Below are 21,088 nucleotides of genomic sequence, written 5' to 3' on the forward strand. Positions count from 1 at the left end.
ATTATTACTATTTGTTTGTAGGCAAAAAAGATCCTTAGTTAATTCAACATTGAACATTTCAAACTAAATCAAAGCAAAAATTGACAGATACAAGAATGTCAAACTATGTAGCTAGAGAACATAGTAGAAAGTAAAAGCAGAGCAGAGCACGTTATAAAAATATCATACAGCACTATGCTTAGGTAGCAAATTTAATGTGGTCCTAACGTGCATAAGCACACCAAAGCACAACTTTCAAGTGGACATAGTGCACAGATGAAGCATTATTTCCAAGTTATGAAAGAATCTGCTGTGCATTTTCTGTTCAGGACATGTTGATAATCATGGTTATCAATACAATGAAGATATAATGTATTATCATGATGCTCACTGTTTACAAATTTAACGGGGATATAAACCCAATAAATGTATTGTTTCTGAGAGTCACCAATATTACTCTACAGATCATCCTGACAACTTCCAAACTCATTAAAAAAAAAGCTAACTCTCTATCTTAATCACTGACTAGCTCATTTTAAGAGCTGAAATGAAGACTATCGGCATGAAAGGTTGGTCATTGATATATAATACACCTTAGGAACAAGATTAATCAATGAAAATTCCCCTTGTCAATTCATACAATAAAGTCAAAATATAAGTTTATAAATAGTTTGTGATAGTGTAAACCTCCATGTGATAGTGTACTTTTCACTAGCCTGAGTAAGTGCAGGCCCAACAATGCTAAAAAAGCTTAACACCATCCAGGCCTTATGAATGACTGGCACCCTGTCCAAAACAAACGCATTCATTCTCTTCAACGCATACAATACCATGGATGATGTAAACCATCTACGTACATCAGATATGGAGAATTCTTCTCAAACTCTTACTCTGTACTGCTGAACTTTAATCTGCATAACTATGAACCAGATACTGAGACAGGAATGAATATACAGGACATGAATAAATTTACTAGGGGGCAAACATTTTTCACACAGGGAAATGACACTAATTTATATTAAAATTCTCAAATGTGTAACTGTTCAAATTTTTCAAAGGTGAGGAAAAGCTGACATATTTATTGTTTGGTGTTGAAATCTGCAATATTGCTTGCAAAGATGTGCAACTAACAAATAAAATGTAATCAAGAAACACCCACTATAACAACAGTACTTACTTATCTCCCACTATTCCCAGGTTGATGGTTGGGTATCCATGCTCCTGAATTGTTGCCAGCAGAGTTGAACGATTGCTGTCCCGAATTTTTCCAGGTGTTAATTCATCTTCAGGGTTCAGCAGCTGTAGGAGCAAATCAGCAGAACTTGGCTTAATGCAATCAATTGAGAAGGAGACCAAACAATACAGGGTAAACCCTTCTTTTCTAAAAGAAATCCAGAAACCAGGAAGAATTATCACAATGTCTAAAATGTAAATTGCAATTTCTGTACCAATATACACTCAGAGTCTATTTCATTAGGTACCTATTGTACTTACTAAAGTGGTCACAGAGTGTATGTTCGTGGTTTTCTGTAGCCCATCTAATTCATGGACAAGATGTGTCGTGTGTTCAGATATGTTCTTCTGCACACCACTCTTGTAACACATAACTATTTGAGGCACAGTGACCTTCCTGTCAGTTTGAACCAGTCTGCCTATTCTCCTTTGAACTTTTATTAACAATGGCCACACAACTGATGCTTACCGTAGATGTCGGATTATAAGCCGCTACTTTTTCCCCACATTTTGAACAGCTTTGAACACTGCGGCCTTTAATACGGTGCGGCTAATACATGATTTTTTTCATGCCGCCAAAAACATTTTGCCTCGTAACAGTAGACCAATAAAATTGATGAGTAGTTCACAGAGGTCCAATGAAATTGTACGATAAATCAAGTGCACTTTCACAATTAAATTATTGTAAATCAGTCATTTGTACTCACCCTCATCAACATGGAAAACACTCGAAGAAAAGCATTGTGCTGCCTTTATGGCAGTTATTTAGTTTATAATATTTTCGCTTAGTAATTCATTTTCTAGTTAAAGTTAGAAGTGTTTTAACTATATTTGTTTTCTGTACTACATCGCGGGATGCTATGACGTCACACCCGGTTTCGCCGCGTCTTGTGGGAAAAATGCCGTTTGCGATAAACGGGACGGTGGGGGGCGAGCGGCGGAGCGGCATTAGATCTGAGCGAACGCTGCTTTTAAGTTAAAGGCGATCAATAACTTTTCCTGGTAGGCTGCAGTATATATATTTTTTACCAGTCGTTAGGAGATATTGGAATGTTGTTCAGTAAAAAAGTATACGCAACGTATATTTAAAAGTAGCCGCGTTACAGGCACGGTTCGAAAAAAAGCATTTGCAATATGTATTTGTTTATGTTACCATATGGATTTAATTAAAAGTTAAAAAATCCTCACGTGTAATATCTTTCTGTGTAAATATCTCATATTACAACGTGGGACACCTGCGGCCGAAAATCCGGTGCGGCCTGTACAAGTAAAAAATTGATTTTCTTTCTAAAATTAGAGCCAGCGGCTTTTAATCAGGTGCGCTCTGTAGTCCGGAATCTACGGTACTTTTTTTTTGTTTTTCACACTATCTTCTGAAAACTAGGACTGCTGTGTACAAAAATCCCAGGAGATACTCAAACCACCTTGTCTGGCACCACAGTCAAAGTCACTTAGATCACATTTCTTCCCCCATTCTGATGTTTGCTCTGAACAACAACAGAATCTCTTTCTTTTATATATCAGCCTTCCCCCCTCCCCTTAACCCTCCCCCCTTAACATCCCTATCTAAAAAGAGGAAAAGAAAGAAAGAAAGAAAGAAAGAAAGAAAGAAAGAAAGAAAGAAAGAAAGAAAGAAAGAAAGAAAGAAAGAAAGACTGCCTGGATATCGGAAGATCCCCACATGCTCCATGGAATTCAAAATAACTTTAATATATATATTTATTTTTCCCCAAATGACTAATAACTTTATCTTTGGAGCACCTATATATTTAATCCTATCTTTTGTAAGTAAGGGCGCCAAATTTTCAGAAATATGTCATATTTATTTCTTAAATTATAAGTAATTTTTTCAAGTGGAATGCAGCTAAAAATTTCATTATTCCAACGGTCCATAGTTAAGTATGAATCTGATTTCCAAGTAACTGCAATAGTCTTTTTGGCTACCGCCAAAGCAATTTTTATAAATTCTTTCTGATATTTGTTCAATTTGAGTTTTGGTTTTATCTCTTCAATATCACCTAATAAAAATAATATTGGGTTATGTGAAAGTTGTATTCCAATAATTTGTTCCAATAAAACTTATAAATGTATCCAAAAAGGTTGAATTTTGGCACAGGACCAAGTAGAATGTAAAAAAGTACCAATATCTTGATTACATCGAAAACATCGATCAGATAAATTTGGATTTAATCTATTTATTTTTTGTGGTGTAATATATAGTTGATGTAAAAAATTATATTGTACTAATCTAAGTCGGAGATTTATTGTATTTGTCATACTATCAAGACATAGTCTTGACCAATTTGTTTCATCAATTTTAATATTCAAATCAGTTTCCCATTTTTGTCTTGACTTATGGATTCCTGGTTTAATTGTCTGCTTTTGAATCAAATTATACATACAAGATGTAGATTTTTTAATTTTTCCTTTTTGAATTAAAGTTTCTATTTCATTAGGTTTTGGCATTAACATTGTATGACCCAGTTTATCTCTTAAATAGCTCTTTAATTGAAAATAACAGAAAAGAGTGTTATTTGATATTTTATATTTATTCTTTAATTGATCAAATGACATTAATATACCTCCTTCAAAACAATCTCCTATATATCTAATCCCTTTTTGAAACCAGTTATATAAAAGTTGGTTATCCATTGTAAAAGGAATGAGTCTATTTTGAATTAAAGGTCTTTTTGCTAATAAAGATTTCTTTATCTCATCATCAACATTTATCTTATTCCATAAATCAATTAAATGTTTTAATATAAAGGATTCTTTCTTTTCCCGTATCCATTTAGATTCCCATTTATATATAAAATCTTCTGGTATATTTTCTCCTATCTTATCTAACTCTATCCTAATCCATGCTGGTTTATCTTGATCAAAAAAAGACATAATAAATCTAAGTTGATTTGCTTTATAATAATTCTTAAAATTTGGGAGTTGTAACCCTTCTAGGTCAAATTTACATGACAATTTTCCCAATGATATTCTTGACATCTTACCTTCCCAAAGAAAATTCCTCATAGCTTTATTCAACTCTTGAAAAATTTTCTGCGGTAGTTGTATTGGTAATGTTTGGAATAAATACTGTAATCTAGGAAATATACTCATTTTTACAGCATTGACTCTACCTACTAATGTTATTGGTAACATCTCATTCATTTATCAAGGTCTTCTTGAATTTTTTTCAATAATGGCAAATAATTTAATTTATATAAATTCTTTATATCGTTATCAACTCTTATACCTAAATATTTTATACCATTTATCAGCCATCTAAATTGAGTTACTAGTCGACATTGACTGTAATCTCCTTTAGTAAGGGGTAAAATTTCACTTTTATCACAATTTATTTTATACCCTGATATTTTCCCATATTCTTCCAACCTAAAAGATAATTTACGTAACGAATGTAATGGGTTTGTTAAATAAATCAGAACATCATCAGCAAATAGATTAATCTTATATTCCTCCCGATTAACTTTAAAACCCATAATATCTGAATCAGTTCTAATTAATTCAGCTAAGGGTTCTATCGCTAGTACAAATAGAGCAGGTGATAATGGGCAACCTTGTCTAGTTGACCTTGTTAATTGAAATGGTGCTGAAATTTGGCCATTTGTCACTACTTTAGCTTTAGGACTAGTATTTAAGTTTTTAATCCAGTTTATAAAAAATTCTCCTAATCCATATTTTTCCAATACTTTAAATAAAAAATCCCATTCCAATCTATCAAATGCTTTTTCTGCATCCAAAGCAACTGCCACACTCATTTCATCCCTCTTTTGGGCCAATTGACTTATACAAAGTAACCGTTACATTATCTGCCGATTGTCTATTTTTAATAAATCCTGTTTGATCCATATGTATTAATTTTGGTAAATATTTAGATAATCTATTAGATAATATTTTTGCTATTATTTTATAGTCCTATAAAGAAATAGGCCTATATGATGTTGGTTTTAAAGGATCTCTATCTTTTTTTGGCAATACTGTTAGAATCGCTGTCGAAAAAGATTCTGGAAGTTTATGTATTCTTTCTGCTTGATATACTAACTCCATAAAAGGAGGGATTAATAAATCTTTAAACTTTTTATAAAATTCAGGTGGAAAACCATCCTCTCCTGGAGATTTATTACTCTGAAGCGATCCTAGGGCTTCTTCGACCTCTTTTAATGTAAAGGGCATATCTAATCCCTTCTGTTCTTCCAAATTCAATTTTGGAAGAGTTATTTGTGATAGAAATCTTTCTATCTCATCAACATCATTTTGTGATTCAGATTGATATAATTCAGAATAAAATTTTTTAAAGGTTTCATTAATTTCTAAAGGTTTATAAGTAATTTTATTTGCACTTTTTCTAATTGCGTTTATCGTTTTGGAAGCCTGCTCTGTTTTCAACTGCCAAGCAAGAATCTTGTGTGATCTTTCACCTAATTCATAATATCTCTGCTTAGTTCTCATAATTGCTTTTTCTGTTCGTTATGTCTGGAGTGTGTTATATTGTAACTTCTTATTAACAAGTTATCTTCGTTTTTCTTCAGTCATATATCTTTGAGATTCTTTTTCTAATTTTACAATCTCTTTTTCCCATTGATCCATTTCTACCATATATTCTTTCTTAATTTTAGAGGTATAATTATTATCTGGCCCCTCAAATATGCTTTCATCGCTTCCCATAATACAAATTTATCATCAACTGAATGTGAATTTGTATCTAAAAAAAACTGAATCTGTTTTTCCATAAAATCACAAAAATCTTGTCGTCTTAATAATATTGAATTAAATCTCCATCTGTAAATCAATTCTTCCTTATCCATCATTATCATTGTCATTATCAAAGGGGAATGATCTGACAGTATTCTCGCTTTGTATTCCACACTTCTCACTCTATCCTGAATATTCACTGATAATAGAAAAAAATCTATTCTTGAATAAGTTTTATGTCTATTTGAATAAAATGAATAATCTCTTTCTCTTGGATTAATTCTTCTCCATGTATCAATCAAATTTAAATCTTTCATCAATGATAAAGTTAGTTTTACTACTTCTGATTTTGTAATAGCCTTAGTTGATCTATGTAAAACTGGATCTAGACAAAAGTTAAAATCTTCACCTATTAATATTTTATCATGTGTATCGGCCAAATTCAAAAAAGTTTCTTGTATAAATTTTGTATAATTTTCATTTGGTGCATAAATATTCATTAGAGTCCATAACTCCAAAAAAAGTTGACAATGTATAATCACATATCTCCCTGCAGAATCAATTATTACATTTTGTATTTTAATTGGTAAGGTTTTATTAACCAAAATTGCAATTCCCCTCGCCTTTGAATTGAATGAAGCTGCAATAACACTCCCGACCCAATCTCTTTTTAATTTCTGATGTTCTAACAACAGAACCTCTTGAGCAAGTCTGCATGCTTTTATGCATTAAGATGCTGTCACATGATTGGCTGATTCGATATTTGCATTAATGAACAGGTGTACAGATATGCCTAATAAAGTGGCCACTGATTATATAATAAACCAGGCACCAACATGATGATGGTTCGATAATTTTTTTGGAATAATAAAATCATTGACAGTGGAGGCCAGGACATCAGATGAGGTTAATGCTGTATCAGATTTTGGAATGTATTTGAATGTCCCTAACATTCAGTAGAATTCACAACCTATTTAAAATAAAATCACCAAAAATAAATGTAAAACTAAAAACATTTATATAAATACAAATAATTAACATTTTAATGTATATTCTCACTTTTCTACCTTACAGTTGTAAAATCTCCATTCAATTATTGGGTTTGGGGATCTTGCAAAAACTCTTAACCTAGTACAGGATCCCAAAGCAGATCCAAAGCTTGTACTGCACATGGAGTCCAGCAATTTGTTTACTGAACAATTCTGTAATAAGAAATCATTCATTAGATTTCAGACTTTTTCCTTCCTAAACTTGTTTACATTGACCAGTCCTCTAACCCAGTCTCCAATTATCAAGAATTACATCCCTGAAAGTTAACACAATTGGTGAATGATATAAAATAATATTTAGAAATGACTATTTTCTTGCAACTTTGTTCATATATACACAAGAATTATTTTACAACCAAGTTACAGAAATAAAACCCTGTCCTTCCAGTCAACTGGATACTCTTCCCTGGTGTTGGCTTGTGAAAGAGTACAGACTTTTGTTCTTATAGTGATTCAGAAATGCAATGAATTCTGCTAAGAATTAAATGAAACTCATGAGATCAATTAGTGTACCAAACTGCTACATATCCTAAGCAGGCAGAAGTGAGTGCAGTCTCTATTACTAAGGAACGTCTTTGACAAGATACGTACATGATGTTGCTAATCTCCTGGTAGTCAGGTAAGACACTAGCCTGGACAGAAGATTGGCTGACTACCAGGAGACAAAGGGTGGGAATAAATGGGGCCTTTTCTGGTTGGTTGGTTGCTGGTAACCAGTAATGTTCCACGAAGACTGTAAGACATAGGAACAGAATCAGGCTGTTCGGCCCATCTAGTCTGCTCTATTATTGCAGCACAGCTGATTTATTATCCCTCATAACCCCATTTTTCTGCCTTCTGCCCAAAACCTTTGACACCTTTATTAATCAACCTCTGCTTAAATTTACTGATGAATTGACCTATAAAGCTGTCTGTCGCAATGAATTCCACAGATTCACTACCTTCTGGCCAAAGAAATTCATCCTAATTTCTGTTCTAAAGGGATGACCTTCTATTCTGAGGCTGTGCCCACTGGTTCTAGACTCCCCTACTTCAAGAAACTTTCTCTTCACATTCACTCTATCTAGGCCTTTCAATATTCATTACGTTTCACTGAGATCCCCTTCATTCTTCCAAACTCCAGTGAATACAACCCATGAGCCATTAAACACTCCTCATATGTTTAATTCTCAGAATCATTCTCGTGAACCTCCTTTGCATTTCCAGCACATCGTTTCGTAGATAAGGGGACTAAAAATGCTCACATACTCCAAGTACAGTCTGACCAATACCTTTTAAAGCCTCAACATCACATCCTTGCTCTTATATTCTAATCCTCTTAAAATGAGTGCTAACATTGCATTTGCCTTCCTTACCACCAACTCAAATTGCAAGTTAACCTTCAGGGAATCCAGCAATAGCACTCACAGGTCCCTTTGCAGCTCTAATTTCTGATTTTTTTCCCCTATGCAGAAGGCCTTTATTCCTTCTAACATAACTATACACTCCTCAGCACTATATTACATCACCCACTTCTTTGCCTGTTCTCCTAATCTGTCTAAATACTTGTGCAGGCTCCCTGCTTCCTCAGCACTGTCTGCCCCTTCACTTACCTTCATCTCATCTGCAAACTTGGCCACAAAGCTTCAATTCCGTCATCCAAATCATTGACGTATAACGTGAAAAGAAGTGGTGCCAACACTGACCCCTGCAGGACACCAGTAGTCAGTGGCAGCCAACCAGAAAGGGTCTCCTTTATTCCCACTCTTTGCCTCTTGCCAGTCAGCCAATCTTCTATTCATTTTGGTATCTTTACTGTAATACCATGGGCTACTACCTTGTTAAGCAGCCTCATGTGTGGCACCTTGTCAAAGGCCTTCTCAAAGATATAAGTAAACACTGACTCTCCTTTGTCTATCCTGTTATTTCCTCAAAGAACTCTAACAGATTTGTTGGGAAAGATTACCCCTTAAGGAAATCATGCCAACTTTCTCCTATTTTATTATGTACCTCCAAGCACCTTGAAACATCATCCTTAAAAGGAAATTACAGTGGTATGAGAGAGGAGTTGGCCAAAGTTCGTTAGAGCAGCAATGGAGTGAGCTTCTGGGAAAAATGAGGAAGGTGTAGGATAGATGTATTCCAAAAACAAAGAAATATTCAAATGGCAAAATAGTACAACCCTGGCTGACAAGGGAAGTCAAAGTTAATGTAAAAGAAAAGATAGGGCATACAACAAAGCAAAAATAGCAGGAAGATAGAGGATGGGAAAGCTTTTAAAAACCTACAGGAAGCAACTGAAAGGATCATGAGGAGAGAAGTGGATAGTAAAAGCTTTTTCAAGTATGTAAAAAATAAAAAGAGATATGAGAGTGGATATAGGGCTGCTGGAAAATGAGGCTGGAGAAATAATAACGGGCATATGGAGATGCCAGATGAACTAAATGAGTATTTTGCATCAGTTTTCATTGTGGAAGACACTAATAGTGTGCCAGATGTTCAAGAGTGTGAAGGAAGAGAAATGAGTTCAGTTAATATTACAAGGGAGAAGGTGCTCAAAAAGCTGAAAGACCTAAAGGTACATAAGTCACCCGGATCAGATGAACTGCACCCTGGGGTTCTGAAAATTGTGGAGGCATTAGTAATGATCTTTCAAAAATCATCGGACTCTGGCATGGTGTCATTTCATCATGAGGACTGGAAAACTGCAAATGCACTCTACTATTTAAGAAAGGAGGAAGGCAGCAGAAAGGAAATTATAGACCGGCTAACCTGACCTCAGTGGTTGGGAAGATGTTGGAGTCAATTGTTAAGGATGAGGTTGTGGAGTACTTGGTGACAGAGGACAAGGTAGGACAAAGTCAACATGGTTTCCCTAAGGGAAAATTTTGCCTGACGAACCTGCTGGAATTCTTTGAGGAGATTACAAGTAGGATAGATAAAGGGGATGCAGTGGATGTTGTAGTTTTGGACTTTCAGAAGACTTTTGACAAGGTGCCATACATCAGGCTGCTTACCAAGTTAAGAGCCCATGGTATTGCAGGAAAGTTACAGGCATGGTTAGAGCATTGGTTGATTGGTAGGGGGCAGTGAATGGGAATAAAGGGATCTTGTTTACTGGTTGGCTGCCAGTAACTAGTGGTGTTCCGCAGGGGTCAGTATTGGGACCACTTCTTTTTATGCTGTATATCAATTGTTTAGATGATGGAATAGATGGCTTTGTTGCCAAGTTCGCATATGATACAAAGATTGGTAGAGGGGCAGGTAGTGTTGAGGAAACAGATAAGCTGCAGAGGGACTTAGACAGAATAGGAGAATGGGCAAGAAAGTGGCAAATGAAATACAATGTTGGAAAATGCATGGTCATGCATTTTCATGGTAGAAATAAATGTGCAGACTCTTTTCTGAACTGGGAGAAAATCAAAAAATCTGAGATGCAAAGCGACTTGGGAGTCCATGTGCAGAGCACCCTAAAGATTAACTTGCAGGTTGAATCAGTGGTGAGGAAGGCAAATACAATATTAGCATTCATTTCAAGAGGTCTAGAATACAAGAGCAGGGATGTGATGCTGAGGCTCTATAAGGCACTGGTGATGCCTCACCTTGAGTATTGTGAGCAGTTTGGCTCATCTAATAAAAGATTTGCTGTCATTGGAGAGGGTTCAGAGGAGGTTCACAAGAATGATTCCAGGAATGAATGGGCTTATCATACAAGGAACATTTGATGGCTCTGGGTCTGTACTCATTGGAATTTAGAAGGTTGAGGCGGGATCTCATTGAAAACTTCCAATATCTTCCCCACCACTGAAGTTAAGCTAACTGGCTTATAATAATTTTTTTTTGCCTCTTAAAAAGTGGAGTGACATTTGCAATTCTCCATTCCTCCAGAACCATTCCAGAATCCAGTGATTCTTGAAAGATCACTACTAATGCCTCTACAATCTCTTCAGCTTCATCTTTCAGAACCCTGGGGTGGGAACCATCTGGCTCAGGTGACAAATCTACCTTCAGGCCTTTCAGCTCCCCAAGCATCTTCTCCTTTGTAATACTCACTTCTGCCTCCCGACACTTGCATGTCTGGCATACTCCCGGTGCCTTCCACGGAGACTTTTTGTTGGGACTGCTTCTTTTCATGTTATATGTTAACATTTTGGATGACAGGATTGGTGGCATTGTGGCCAAGTTTGTGCTGATACAAAGATAAGTGGAAGGGTGGGAAGCATGGTGTTTCTTTCTTTTGTGGCTGCCTTTAAGAAGACGAATCTTAAGTTTGCATATAGTATACATACAGTGCTTTGATAACAGTTGCACTTTGAACTTTGAATTTTGAAATGGGGAGGAATTTCTATAGCTAGAGAGTGGTGAATCTGTGTAATTCATTGCCACAGACAGCTGTAGTGGTTAAGGCATCGGGTATATTTAAAGTGGTGCTTGATAGGTTCTTGATTAGTAAGGGCATCAAAGGTTATGGGAACAAGGTAGGAGAATAGGGTTGAGAGGAATTAGAAATCAGCCATGATCTAATGCTGGAGTAGATTTAATGGACCAAATGGCCTAATTCTGTTCCTATGTCTAATAGTCTTAGTTTCAATCAAGTCAGAGTTAATTGATTATTTGCAATTATGTGTTGTCTGTTCGTATTCTAAATTAAATTTGGAGGCTTATACTGACGCTGGCTTAATCAATTTAGCTGCATTCAAAGTAGGCCTACTGTGGATGATCATGTCTCAGTGACAAATGCATGGGAAAGAAATTAACAGTAATTTGAGGGGACGGTTCCTTCATTCTTTTTAGCACTGATGATAATAAGACTGATTGCCAGAAACTTGGTTAAAGGCTGGTATTAAGCACCCATAACAAAAGGTGGAGAGCTGAGGATTCTGGAAAGAAATTCCTGAGGCCATGCAACTAAAGCAATTAAGTTTGGGGAACCATATGAGGACAGAGATGAAGAAATTGGCAAGTTTTGGTACTGAGGATATTACAGGATAAAGAAGGAGTAGGGCAAAATAGGAATCTGAAAACAGGAATGAGATATTTCACTACTGAGGCACTGTTGAACCAGGAAGCAAACCAAGCACAATACAGATGGATGAATTGCTCTCAGTAAGGTGTGCCCTACACTCTTTAATCAACATTTGAGAACATATAAAAAATTAATACGCCAACACAGTACAGCTTTGTTTTAAATTGCTGGTAAAGAGATTTGGGGGCTGGAATGGCTGCAAGGATTCTTAAAGTTCATCTCCAGAGTTCATGAATTTTCTGAGCAATAGATCAAATAAGCTAAAAAGAATTTTTGCACTAATTACTTTATACTGGCCTTCCTTGGCCTATGAATCAGTACATCACCATGTTGCACAAAGCTTTTTGGAAACAATGATTGAAACAAAGATACAAAATATATGGACAGGGGGTAACTGTTCACTTATTTCTGTGTCAGGTTAGGCCTGTGCTAAATAGTGAAAAACAACAAAATAAATTATATATTTGGCCATCTTCAGTTAGAAATAATGAGTGAATGATCCTTCCTGGCTTTTTGTGAGGTCTCCATCAAAACAGATGTAGTGTTCTTGCAATGTGATCACTCCATGTAACACCAAGAAACAGAGAACCAACACTTGGTTGGTAAAACTATTCAAGGCAAGTCGAGAGTTTGCCATTACACTCTCAAATTTTTCCTTCAGATGATGGAAAGGTTTTGAGAAGACAGGCTTTGTGTCATTCACAACAGAATACTGTCTTTACCTGGTTTAGTAATTTAAATACTTGCTACAAAACTAACATCTGAACAACAAAATGGAATATTGCTCGGGTCCAGCAAACAAAAACCAGCTAACCCGACTTGTCTCACTGTAAAGCCATGATCTAACTACCAATTAATAGTAAGATTTTTGAAAGAAATTGTCAACAGCTTTGCCAACTGGTGATCATTTGCCAATAACTGGCTTGATAAAGTTCTTGTTTAGTTCTCTGAAGACAACAACTGCAGACCTCATTATATACATTGATCCAAATTCCAGTAGTAAGATCAAAGAGACTGCCTTTGAAATAAAGGTAATATTCAACCAAGAGGGGCACTAAGGAAACCTGCTCAACGGGGATCGGAACAACACACACAAAATGCTGGTGGAACACAGCAGGCCAGGTAGCATCTATAAGGATAAGCACTGTCGACGTCTCGGCCCGAAATGTTGACAGTGTCCTGACGAAGGGTCTTGGCCTGAAATGTCGACAGTGTCCTGACAAAAGGTCTTGGGCCGAAATGTCGACAGTGCTTCTCCTGATAGATGCTGCCTGGCCTGCTGTGTTCCACCAGCATTTTGTGTGTGTTTGAATTTCTAGCATCTGCAGATTTCCTCGTGTTTGCTCTTCAAAGGGGATTGGATTAAGATTTGCATGTGTCACATCTAGCTTTATCATTTGCTTTATTAATGGCTTTCCTTTCATCATAAAGCACAGAATGTTAAATAATGAAGCAATTTATGCCTATATAGAGGAAGGCTGGAACAATATTTGGGTTTGAGAAAAGTTATGGCAATACAGGTGTCCCCCATTTTTCGAATGTTCGTTTTACATCAACTCACTGTTACGAAAGGCCTATGTTAGTTAACAGTTTTCGCTAACAGAAGGTGTTTTCACTGTTATGAAAAAGGCAGCGCACGCCGAGCAGCCAAGCTCCTCCCCCGGAACTGCATTCTAGCCGGCATTGCTTAAACACGTGCCTGTGAGCATCTGTGCTTTATGTCGATTTATTTTGTGCATCCGTTAGCAAGATGAGTTCTAAGGTATCGGAAAAGCCTAAAAAAGCGTGTAAGGGTGTTATACTTAGTGTAAAACTAGACATAATTAAGCATTCCAATCGTGGTGAATGAAGTAAGGACAAAGTGAGTTTGGCGAAGGGTTTGTGGAAGTTGACGAAGATGATGTTGAAGAGGTTTTGGCATCCTATGACCAAGAACTGACAGATGAAGAGCTGATGAAGAGGAAAGGATAACAATTGAAACCAAACGCAATAGCAAACGTCCCAAAAGTGAAGACGTCCAGGAACTGAACAGGAAGCAACTGTGTGAGATTTTCGCTGCGATTGACAACGCTGCAATGATTGCAGAAAAGTATGACTTTAATTTTGAAAGGGCATGTAGGTTTAGGGCATATTTGCAGGATGGTTTGAGTGCTTACAAAGAACTGTATGATAGAAAGATGCATGAGGCTAAGCAGTCAAGCATACTATCATTTTTCAAGCCTTCCATATCAGCCATAGCAGACGATGAAACTCGACCTTCGACATTGAGGCAGGCATACAAAGAAGGTGACCTGCTTGCCCTGATGGAAACAGACGATGATGAGATGATACCTCAGTCTCCTCTACCTCCCACCACCCCAACCTCCGACGACTCAGCCTAACACACCATCATCAGTGTGCTCGCTCTCTTCTCGATTCCAGTAAGTGAAACTACACTGTACATACATTATTTCTACTTCATATAGGCTGTGTATTTTTATGTATTATTTGCTAGCTTCATAGCTTAAAGGTTACTGGAAAGAGTGCTTCTGCCAGGAGCCGTGTGTTTCTGCCAGGAGCACTTGCGCCGTGTGTTTTTGCCGCGAGTGCTGACGACAGCACTTGCGTGAGATTTTCGCTGCGGTGGACAGTGCTGCAATAATTGCAGAAAAGTATTCCTACATTATATAGGCTGTGTATTTATCAGATCATTCCTGCTTTTACTATATGTTACTGTTATTTTAGGTTTTATGTGTTATTTGGCATGATCTGGTAGGTTATTTTTTGGGTCTGGGAATGCTCACAAATTTTTTCCAAATAAATAAATGGCAATTGCTTCTTCACTTTACAACATTCCTGCTTATGAACCATTTCATAGGAACGCTCTACCTTTGAATAGTGGGGGAAACCTGCAGTATTCTGCGGCACAATTAGCAAGCAATGAGGATTTCTAATAAAAGAGTTTTACTGTATCGTCTTAGCATTCTATGACCATATCAACAGATCTCCAACATCCAAATCCTGAAATGCATCAGAGACTAAAGCTGAAATGGACCAGTCATCTAATACTTTGAGCACCAAAACAGGTCAGAGGCTAGAGATTCTATATTCTATGCTCTTTTCATTCCAGCGCTTAGGCACAAATATGATGGAATACTATTTGTGAAATGAGTAGATTTTAAAAAACATTGCTCCCATCATAAAAATAGTTTTAACAAGAGGAGCCTATCATGAAAATGCTATGTTTTCCCACCTTCTGATTAAATGTGAACTGTTCAAATTGCACTTTTACTTGATGAATGTCGTTTTACAGTACGTGCACATTAATATAAGAATCAAAGCCTATTATCCTATGTTGCTTGACACACATAGTGTCAGAGCCTTTAGAAGTGCTATTATTTCAGTGCAGGCAAAACTTCATTCTGATACACTGAACATTAGTGCAAGGAAATTGAGGGATGTTAAGAACTTTTATAGGAGATACAGATGCTTGTAAAGAGACCATGGATGAGAAATTACAATGCTGTCATAAATTTGATACAGTCATGCAAAAAATGCCTGCAATAATTTCATCCACTAAATCACAAAAAGGGCAAATTACAGCATTCCGTCTAAAGTGATCAGTACAAGTTAGCATGATAATTTTTGTTAAAGTTCAAAGAATTCCTGAGTTCAGAGTTCAAACATATTGCTGTTCATAAATACAATTATTTTTCTTTCATATTCAGAGGTAACAAAACTTACCTCATTTCCTGTGGACATCACTGCAACCACTGGAAACTTGTGAACTTCAACTTCAGTAACCCCAACAGTTGCTAGAAGGCCAATTTCAGAAGGCCCCATGTGCGTTCCTTTTGCCAGAACGCATTCTCCTCTTTTGATATCATGACCAATTGGTCTAATAGAAAGAGAAAAAAATCAACACATTTCAATAGCAATTTGCTCACCTCAACCCTGCCCCCACTCCATCTCCTCTTCATGACCAGCTGCCATTCTTTGTGGCTCCATAAATGTGCATTGAGTGTGAGAAACTTCATTGGGTATGTTACTTGTAGAAGAACTGTTCTACTTGCCATTGGCTGGCCCCTATGTAAAACAATGGCTGAACCGTAACGTTGCACTGATTGAATATGCAGGCTAATATTTCTGTTTTTTTTGTCAACAGCATCTCATTGATGATGTACTGGCTGACATGCACACTTCACCACCATCCTCTACCCTAACAGTTAATCTCTTTGGAATGAAAATCCTTGCCTGCAAATCCAAGAACCATTTAACTTTAAAACCTTCACAATACTTATTAGTTATTTGATCAGCAGTTTGTCATATGGTTACACTTATTTGCCAGTTTCTTAAGTGCCCATGGAAATTTACTGTTTAAATACATTATAAAAATAAAATTCCTTGTTTGATACAATATAATATCAGTATATTTAGCATAATGCATTTTTTAAACAGTTTAGTTGGGTCTTCTCCATTTGCTATGATTTAAGTTCAGTTTTTTACTGTGACTTGCTAGTGGTAACATTAGCATTATCACTGACCATTCCACCACCAATGAGGATTAATATCATTTCAGTTAAAGTTTCACCAGACTCCCTCTCATATACAAACTTATCTAATTGCAGTAGTGCAAAGAGGAACTGCCTCTTCATTTGCAGATTCTTTGCCAGAAACCCACTGGTGTATACCTAAATTGTGGTGACCATCTCCTACATGTTACACATATTTGTAAATTCTACAGTTGCAAGTGTAGCTTTATTCCTAAACTGGCAAAGTATTGATCAGTCTTTTTGTATCAGTATTTGGGTTCCATAGAAGGGTAAAGATACAGGATGCATTGAACCATGTTGAGGCCACAATATGTTGTGCTGGTTACTATCACCACAATAGGTCAATGGCAGACGTAATCTCAGTAGCTCTTCACACGGCCTTCGACCACCTGGACAATACAAACACCTACATCAGGATGCTGTTCATCGACTATAGCTCAGTGTTTAACACCATCGTTCCCACAATCCTGATTGATAAGTTACAGAGCTGGGCCTCTGTATGTCAATCTGCAATTGGATCCTTGACTTCCTAACCAGAAGACCACAATCTGTGTGGATTGGTGATAATATGAGTGAGAGTAATTCCTGAGAATGAAGGACTAAAGACATCTTGGAGCGAAGCCATTTTTTTACTGATCGGGGAAAAGAGGCTAGACCGCGCAGACACGAAATGTAGCGTGCCAAAGATTTAAAAAAAGACTGCCATGTACAGTGGCAATCATTGGAGTGGACTGAGTCAGAGTGGGACGGAGTCAGAGTTTGTAAAATGTGCTCAGGAAAGTTTTCTAAATCAATATATAGAGGCACCATCTAGAGAGGATGCAATATTAGATCTCTTATTAGGAAACTAGTTAGGACAGGTGACAGAAGTGTGTGTAGGGGAACTCTTTGGTTCCAGTGATCATAACACCATTAGTTTCAACTTGATCATGGATAAAGATAGATCTGGTCCTCGGGTTGAGGTTCTAAACTGGAAAAAGGCCAAATTTGAAAAAATGAGAAAGGATCTAAAAAGCATGGATTGGGACAGGTTGTTCTCTGGCAAGAATATCGTTGGTAAGTGGGAGGCCTTCAAAGGAGAAATTTTGAGAGTGCAGAGTTTGTATGTTCCTGTCAGGATTAAAGGCTAAGTGAATAAGAATAAGGAACCTTGGTTCTCTAGGGATATTGGAACTTTGATAAAGAAGAAGAGAGAGATGCATGACATGTATAGGAAACAGGGAGCAAATAAGGTACTTGAGGAGTATAAGAAGTGCAAAAAAAACTTAAGAAAGAAATCAGGAGGGCTAAAGGAAGACATGAGGTAGCTTTGGAGTCAAGGTGAAGGATAATCCAAAGAGGTAGATAAAGAGCAAAAGGATAGTAAGGGATAAAATTGGTCCTCTTGAAGGTCAGAGTGGTCCGCTATGTATGGAACCAAAAGAAATGGGGGAGATCTTAAAAGGGTTTTTTGCATCTGTATTTACTAAGGAAACTGGCATGGAGTCGATGGAAATGAGGCAAACGAGTAGTGAGGTCATGGAACCTATACAGATTGAAGAGGAGGAGGTGCTTGCTATCTTGAGGCAAATCAGAGTAGATAAATCCCCAGGACCTGACAGGGTATTCTCTCAGACCTTGAAGGAGACTAGTGTTGAAATTGCAGGGGCCCTGGCAGATATATTTAAAATGTTGGTATCTACGGGTGAGATGCCGGAGGATTGGAGGATAACTCATTTTGTTCCGTTGTTTTAAAAAGGCTCTAAAAGTAATCTGGGAAATCATGGGCTGGTAAGTTTGATGTTGGTAGTAGGTAAATTATTGGAAGGAGTACTGAGAGATAGGATGTACAAGTATTTGGATAGACAGGGACTTATTAGGGAGAGTCAACACGGCTTTGTGCGTGGTAGGTGATGATACAAAGATTGGAGGTGTAGTAGACAATGAGGAAGGTTTCCAAAGCTTGCAGAGGGATTTGGACCAGCTGGAAAAATGGGCTGAAAAATGGCTGATGGAGTTTAATACAGACAAGTATGACGTATTGCACTTTGGAAGGAAAAACCAAGGTAGAACATACAAGGTAAATGGTAGGGCACTGAGGAGTGCAGTAGAACAGAGGGATCTGGGAATACAGATACAAAATTCCCTAAAAGTGGCGTCACAGGTAGATAGGGTAGTAAAGAGAGCTTTTGATACATTGGCCTTTATAAATCAAAGTATTGAGTATAAGAGTTGGAATGTTATGGTGAGGTTGTATAAGGCAATGGTGAGGCCGAATTTGGAGTATTGTGTGCAGTTTTGGTCACCGAATTACAGGAAGGATATTAATAAGGTTGAAAGAGTGCAGAGAAGGTTTACAAGGATGTTGCTGGGGCTTGAGAAATTGATTTCTTGAGAAAGGTTGAATAGATTAGGACTTTATTCCCTGGAGCGTAGAAGAATAAAGAGAGATTTGATAAAGGTACATAAAATTATGATGGGTATAGATAGAGTGAATGCAAGCAGGCTTTTTCCACTGAGGTTAGGGGAGAAAAAATCCCAGAGGACATGGATTAAGGGTGAAGGGGGAAAAGTTTAAAGAGAACATGGTGGGGGGGCTTTTTCATACAGAGAGTGGTAGGTGTGTGGAATAAGCTGCCAGATGAAGTGGTAAATGCGGGCTTACTTTTAACATTTAAGAAAAACTTGGACAGGTACATGGATGAGAGAAGTATGAAGAGATATGGTCCTGGTGCAGGTCAGTGGGACTAGGCAAAAAAATGGTTTGCCACATCCAAGAAGGGCCAAAAGGCCTGCTTCTGTGCTGTAATGTTCTATGGTTCTAATATCTCCTCCTCGCTGATGATCAACAGTGGTGCACCTCAGGGGTGTGTGCTTAGCCCACTGCTCTACTCTCTCTATATTCATGACTGTGTGTCTAGGCATAGCTCAAGTGCCATCTATAAACTTGCTGAAACCTTTGTTGGTAGAATCTCAGATGGAGATGAGATGGTGTACAGGAGCGAGATATACCAACTAGTGGAGTGGTGTCACAGCAACAACCTTGCACTCAATGTCAGTAAGACAAAAGAGCCGATTCTGGACTTCAGGAAGGGTAAGACGAAGGCACACATACCAATTCTCATAGAGGGATCAGAAGTGGAGAGAGTGAGCAGTTTCAAGTTCCTGGGTGTCAAGATCTCTGATGTTCTAACCTGGTCCCAACATATTGATGCAGCTAAAGAAGGCAAGACAGCGACTATGCTTCATTAGGAGTTTGAAGAGATTTGGTATGTCAGCAAAAACATTCAAAAACTTCCATAGAGTACTGTGGAGAATATTTTGACAGGCTGCATCGCTGTCTGGAATGCTGGGGGGTGCTATTGCATAAGGCTGAAAGAAGCTGTGGAGGGTTGTAAATTCAGCTGGCTCCATTTTGAGTACTAGCCTACAAAGCACACAGGATATCTTCAAAGAGCTGTGTCTCTGAATAGCATTGTCCATTATTAAGGAACTCCAGCACTCAGGGCATGCCCTTTTCTCATTGTTACCATCAGGTAGGAGGTACAGAAGCCTGAAGGCACACACTCAGTGATTCAGGAACAGCTTCTTCTCCTCTGCCATCTGATTCCCTAAATGGACATTGAACCTGTGAACACTACCTCACTTTTTCAATTTGTATTATTTCTGTTTTTTGCACAATTTTGAATCTCCAATATACATACACTGTTACTTATTTATTTTTTTCCTTCTATATTATGTATTGCATTGAACTGCTGCTGCTAAATTAACAAATTTCGCAACACATGTTAGTGATAATAAACCTGATTCTGATCCCACTTACTTTTTCCTTATTTTGTTTTGGATATTAATATTTTTAAAAATTGACAGGATTATGTTATAAATTCAGCAAAGTGGGCTACTGAAATCTCATGCAGAATATAGATACTGACCTGATGTCCTGGCCTGGACGAGCCTGCGTCAGAATTCGCACCTCTAGCTCTTCTGTGCCCTGCAACATTAAATTGCAGCCTAAGCTAACAGGATGTATAAAATACTTGGCAATAGTCATTCTAAAAGCATCACTGATGAACACTAAAAGGCAATCTGGAATGCAGCATGTGGAGATTGTATAGAGCGAGATTCCTTAGCCATTTAGTATGCCTTTGATTTCTCTACAATTAATTATTAGAATTGTTGTTTTAAAAAATAGCAGCAAACTTCATGAATAATAGTGAAATAATGCAATAAAACTGATCTCCAATCTCAAATTAACATGCGGCATTCTTTCTGCTGTCATGTACTGTTGCTTTAAAATAAAATGAATAAATGCAAAAAAATCTTTAAAAATACTTCATGAAACTCATTAAATGAAATAACCTTCAACAACTAGAAAAATAAAACGTATTTGTGGACATGAAGATCTTATTGCATGGGTCCCCAGTTTGAGAAGAGGAAATAAAAGCATAAGCTTGATTAGTTACTAAAATGTAAGCACCAATTACAGTGCTCAAAAAAAGCTTAATAACTATCTATCAACTTACCAAGATTAGAAGTACATCATGCTGCATACATAAAGAATACCAATATGAAATGAACATGGCAATACTTAGCATCTATCCTAG

The 21,088-nt window shown here is 37.2% G+C and overlaps 1 protein-coding gene across 20 annotated transcripts in view; it reads right to left on the reverse strand.

Annotated features, from left to right (window-relative positions):
• Positions 1 to 21,088, reverse strand: part of LOC140725128 (gephyrin) — a 598,333-nt gene that overhangs the window by 66,512 nt on the left and 510,733 nt on the right. For 12 of the 20 annotated variants that reach the window (XM_073040176.1, XM_073040167.1, XM_073040183.1 and 9 more), the window contains 4 exons: positions 21,008 to 21,028; positions 20,417 to 20,475; positions 15,697 to 15,850; positions 1,157 to 1,278 (listed from right to left, as the gene is read on the reverse strand). In XM_073040176.1, coding sequence (XP_072896277.1) covers positions 1,157 to 1,278; positions 15,697 to 15,850; positions 20,417 to 20,475; positions 21,008 to 21,028 — 356 coding nt within the window. The remainder of the gene's footprint in view (positions 1 to 1,156; positions 1,279 to 15,696; positions 15,851 to 20,416; positions 20,476 to 21,007; positions 21,029 to 21,088) is intronic. The other 8 variants (XM_073040169.1, XM_073040186.1, XM_073040187.1 and 5 more) reach the window with 1 other exon arrangement.

This window comes from Hemitrygon akajei, chromosome 3 (assembly GCF_048418815.1).
Source record: "Hemitrygon akajei chromosome 3, sHemAka1.3, whole genome shotgun sequence".
NCBI lineage: Eukaryota > Metazoa > Chordata > Chondrichthyes > Myliobatiformes > Dasyatidae > Hemitrygon > Hemitrygon akajei.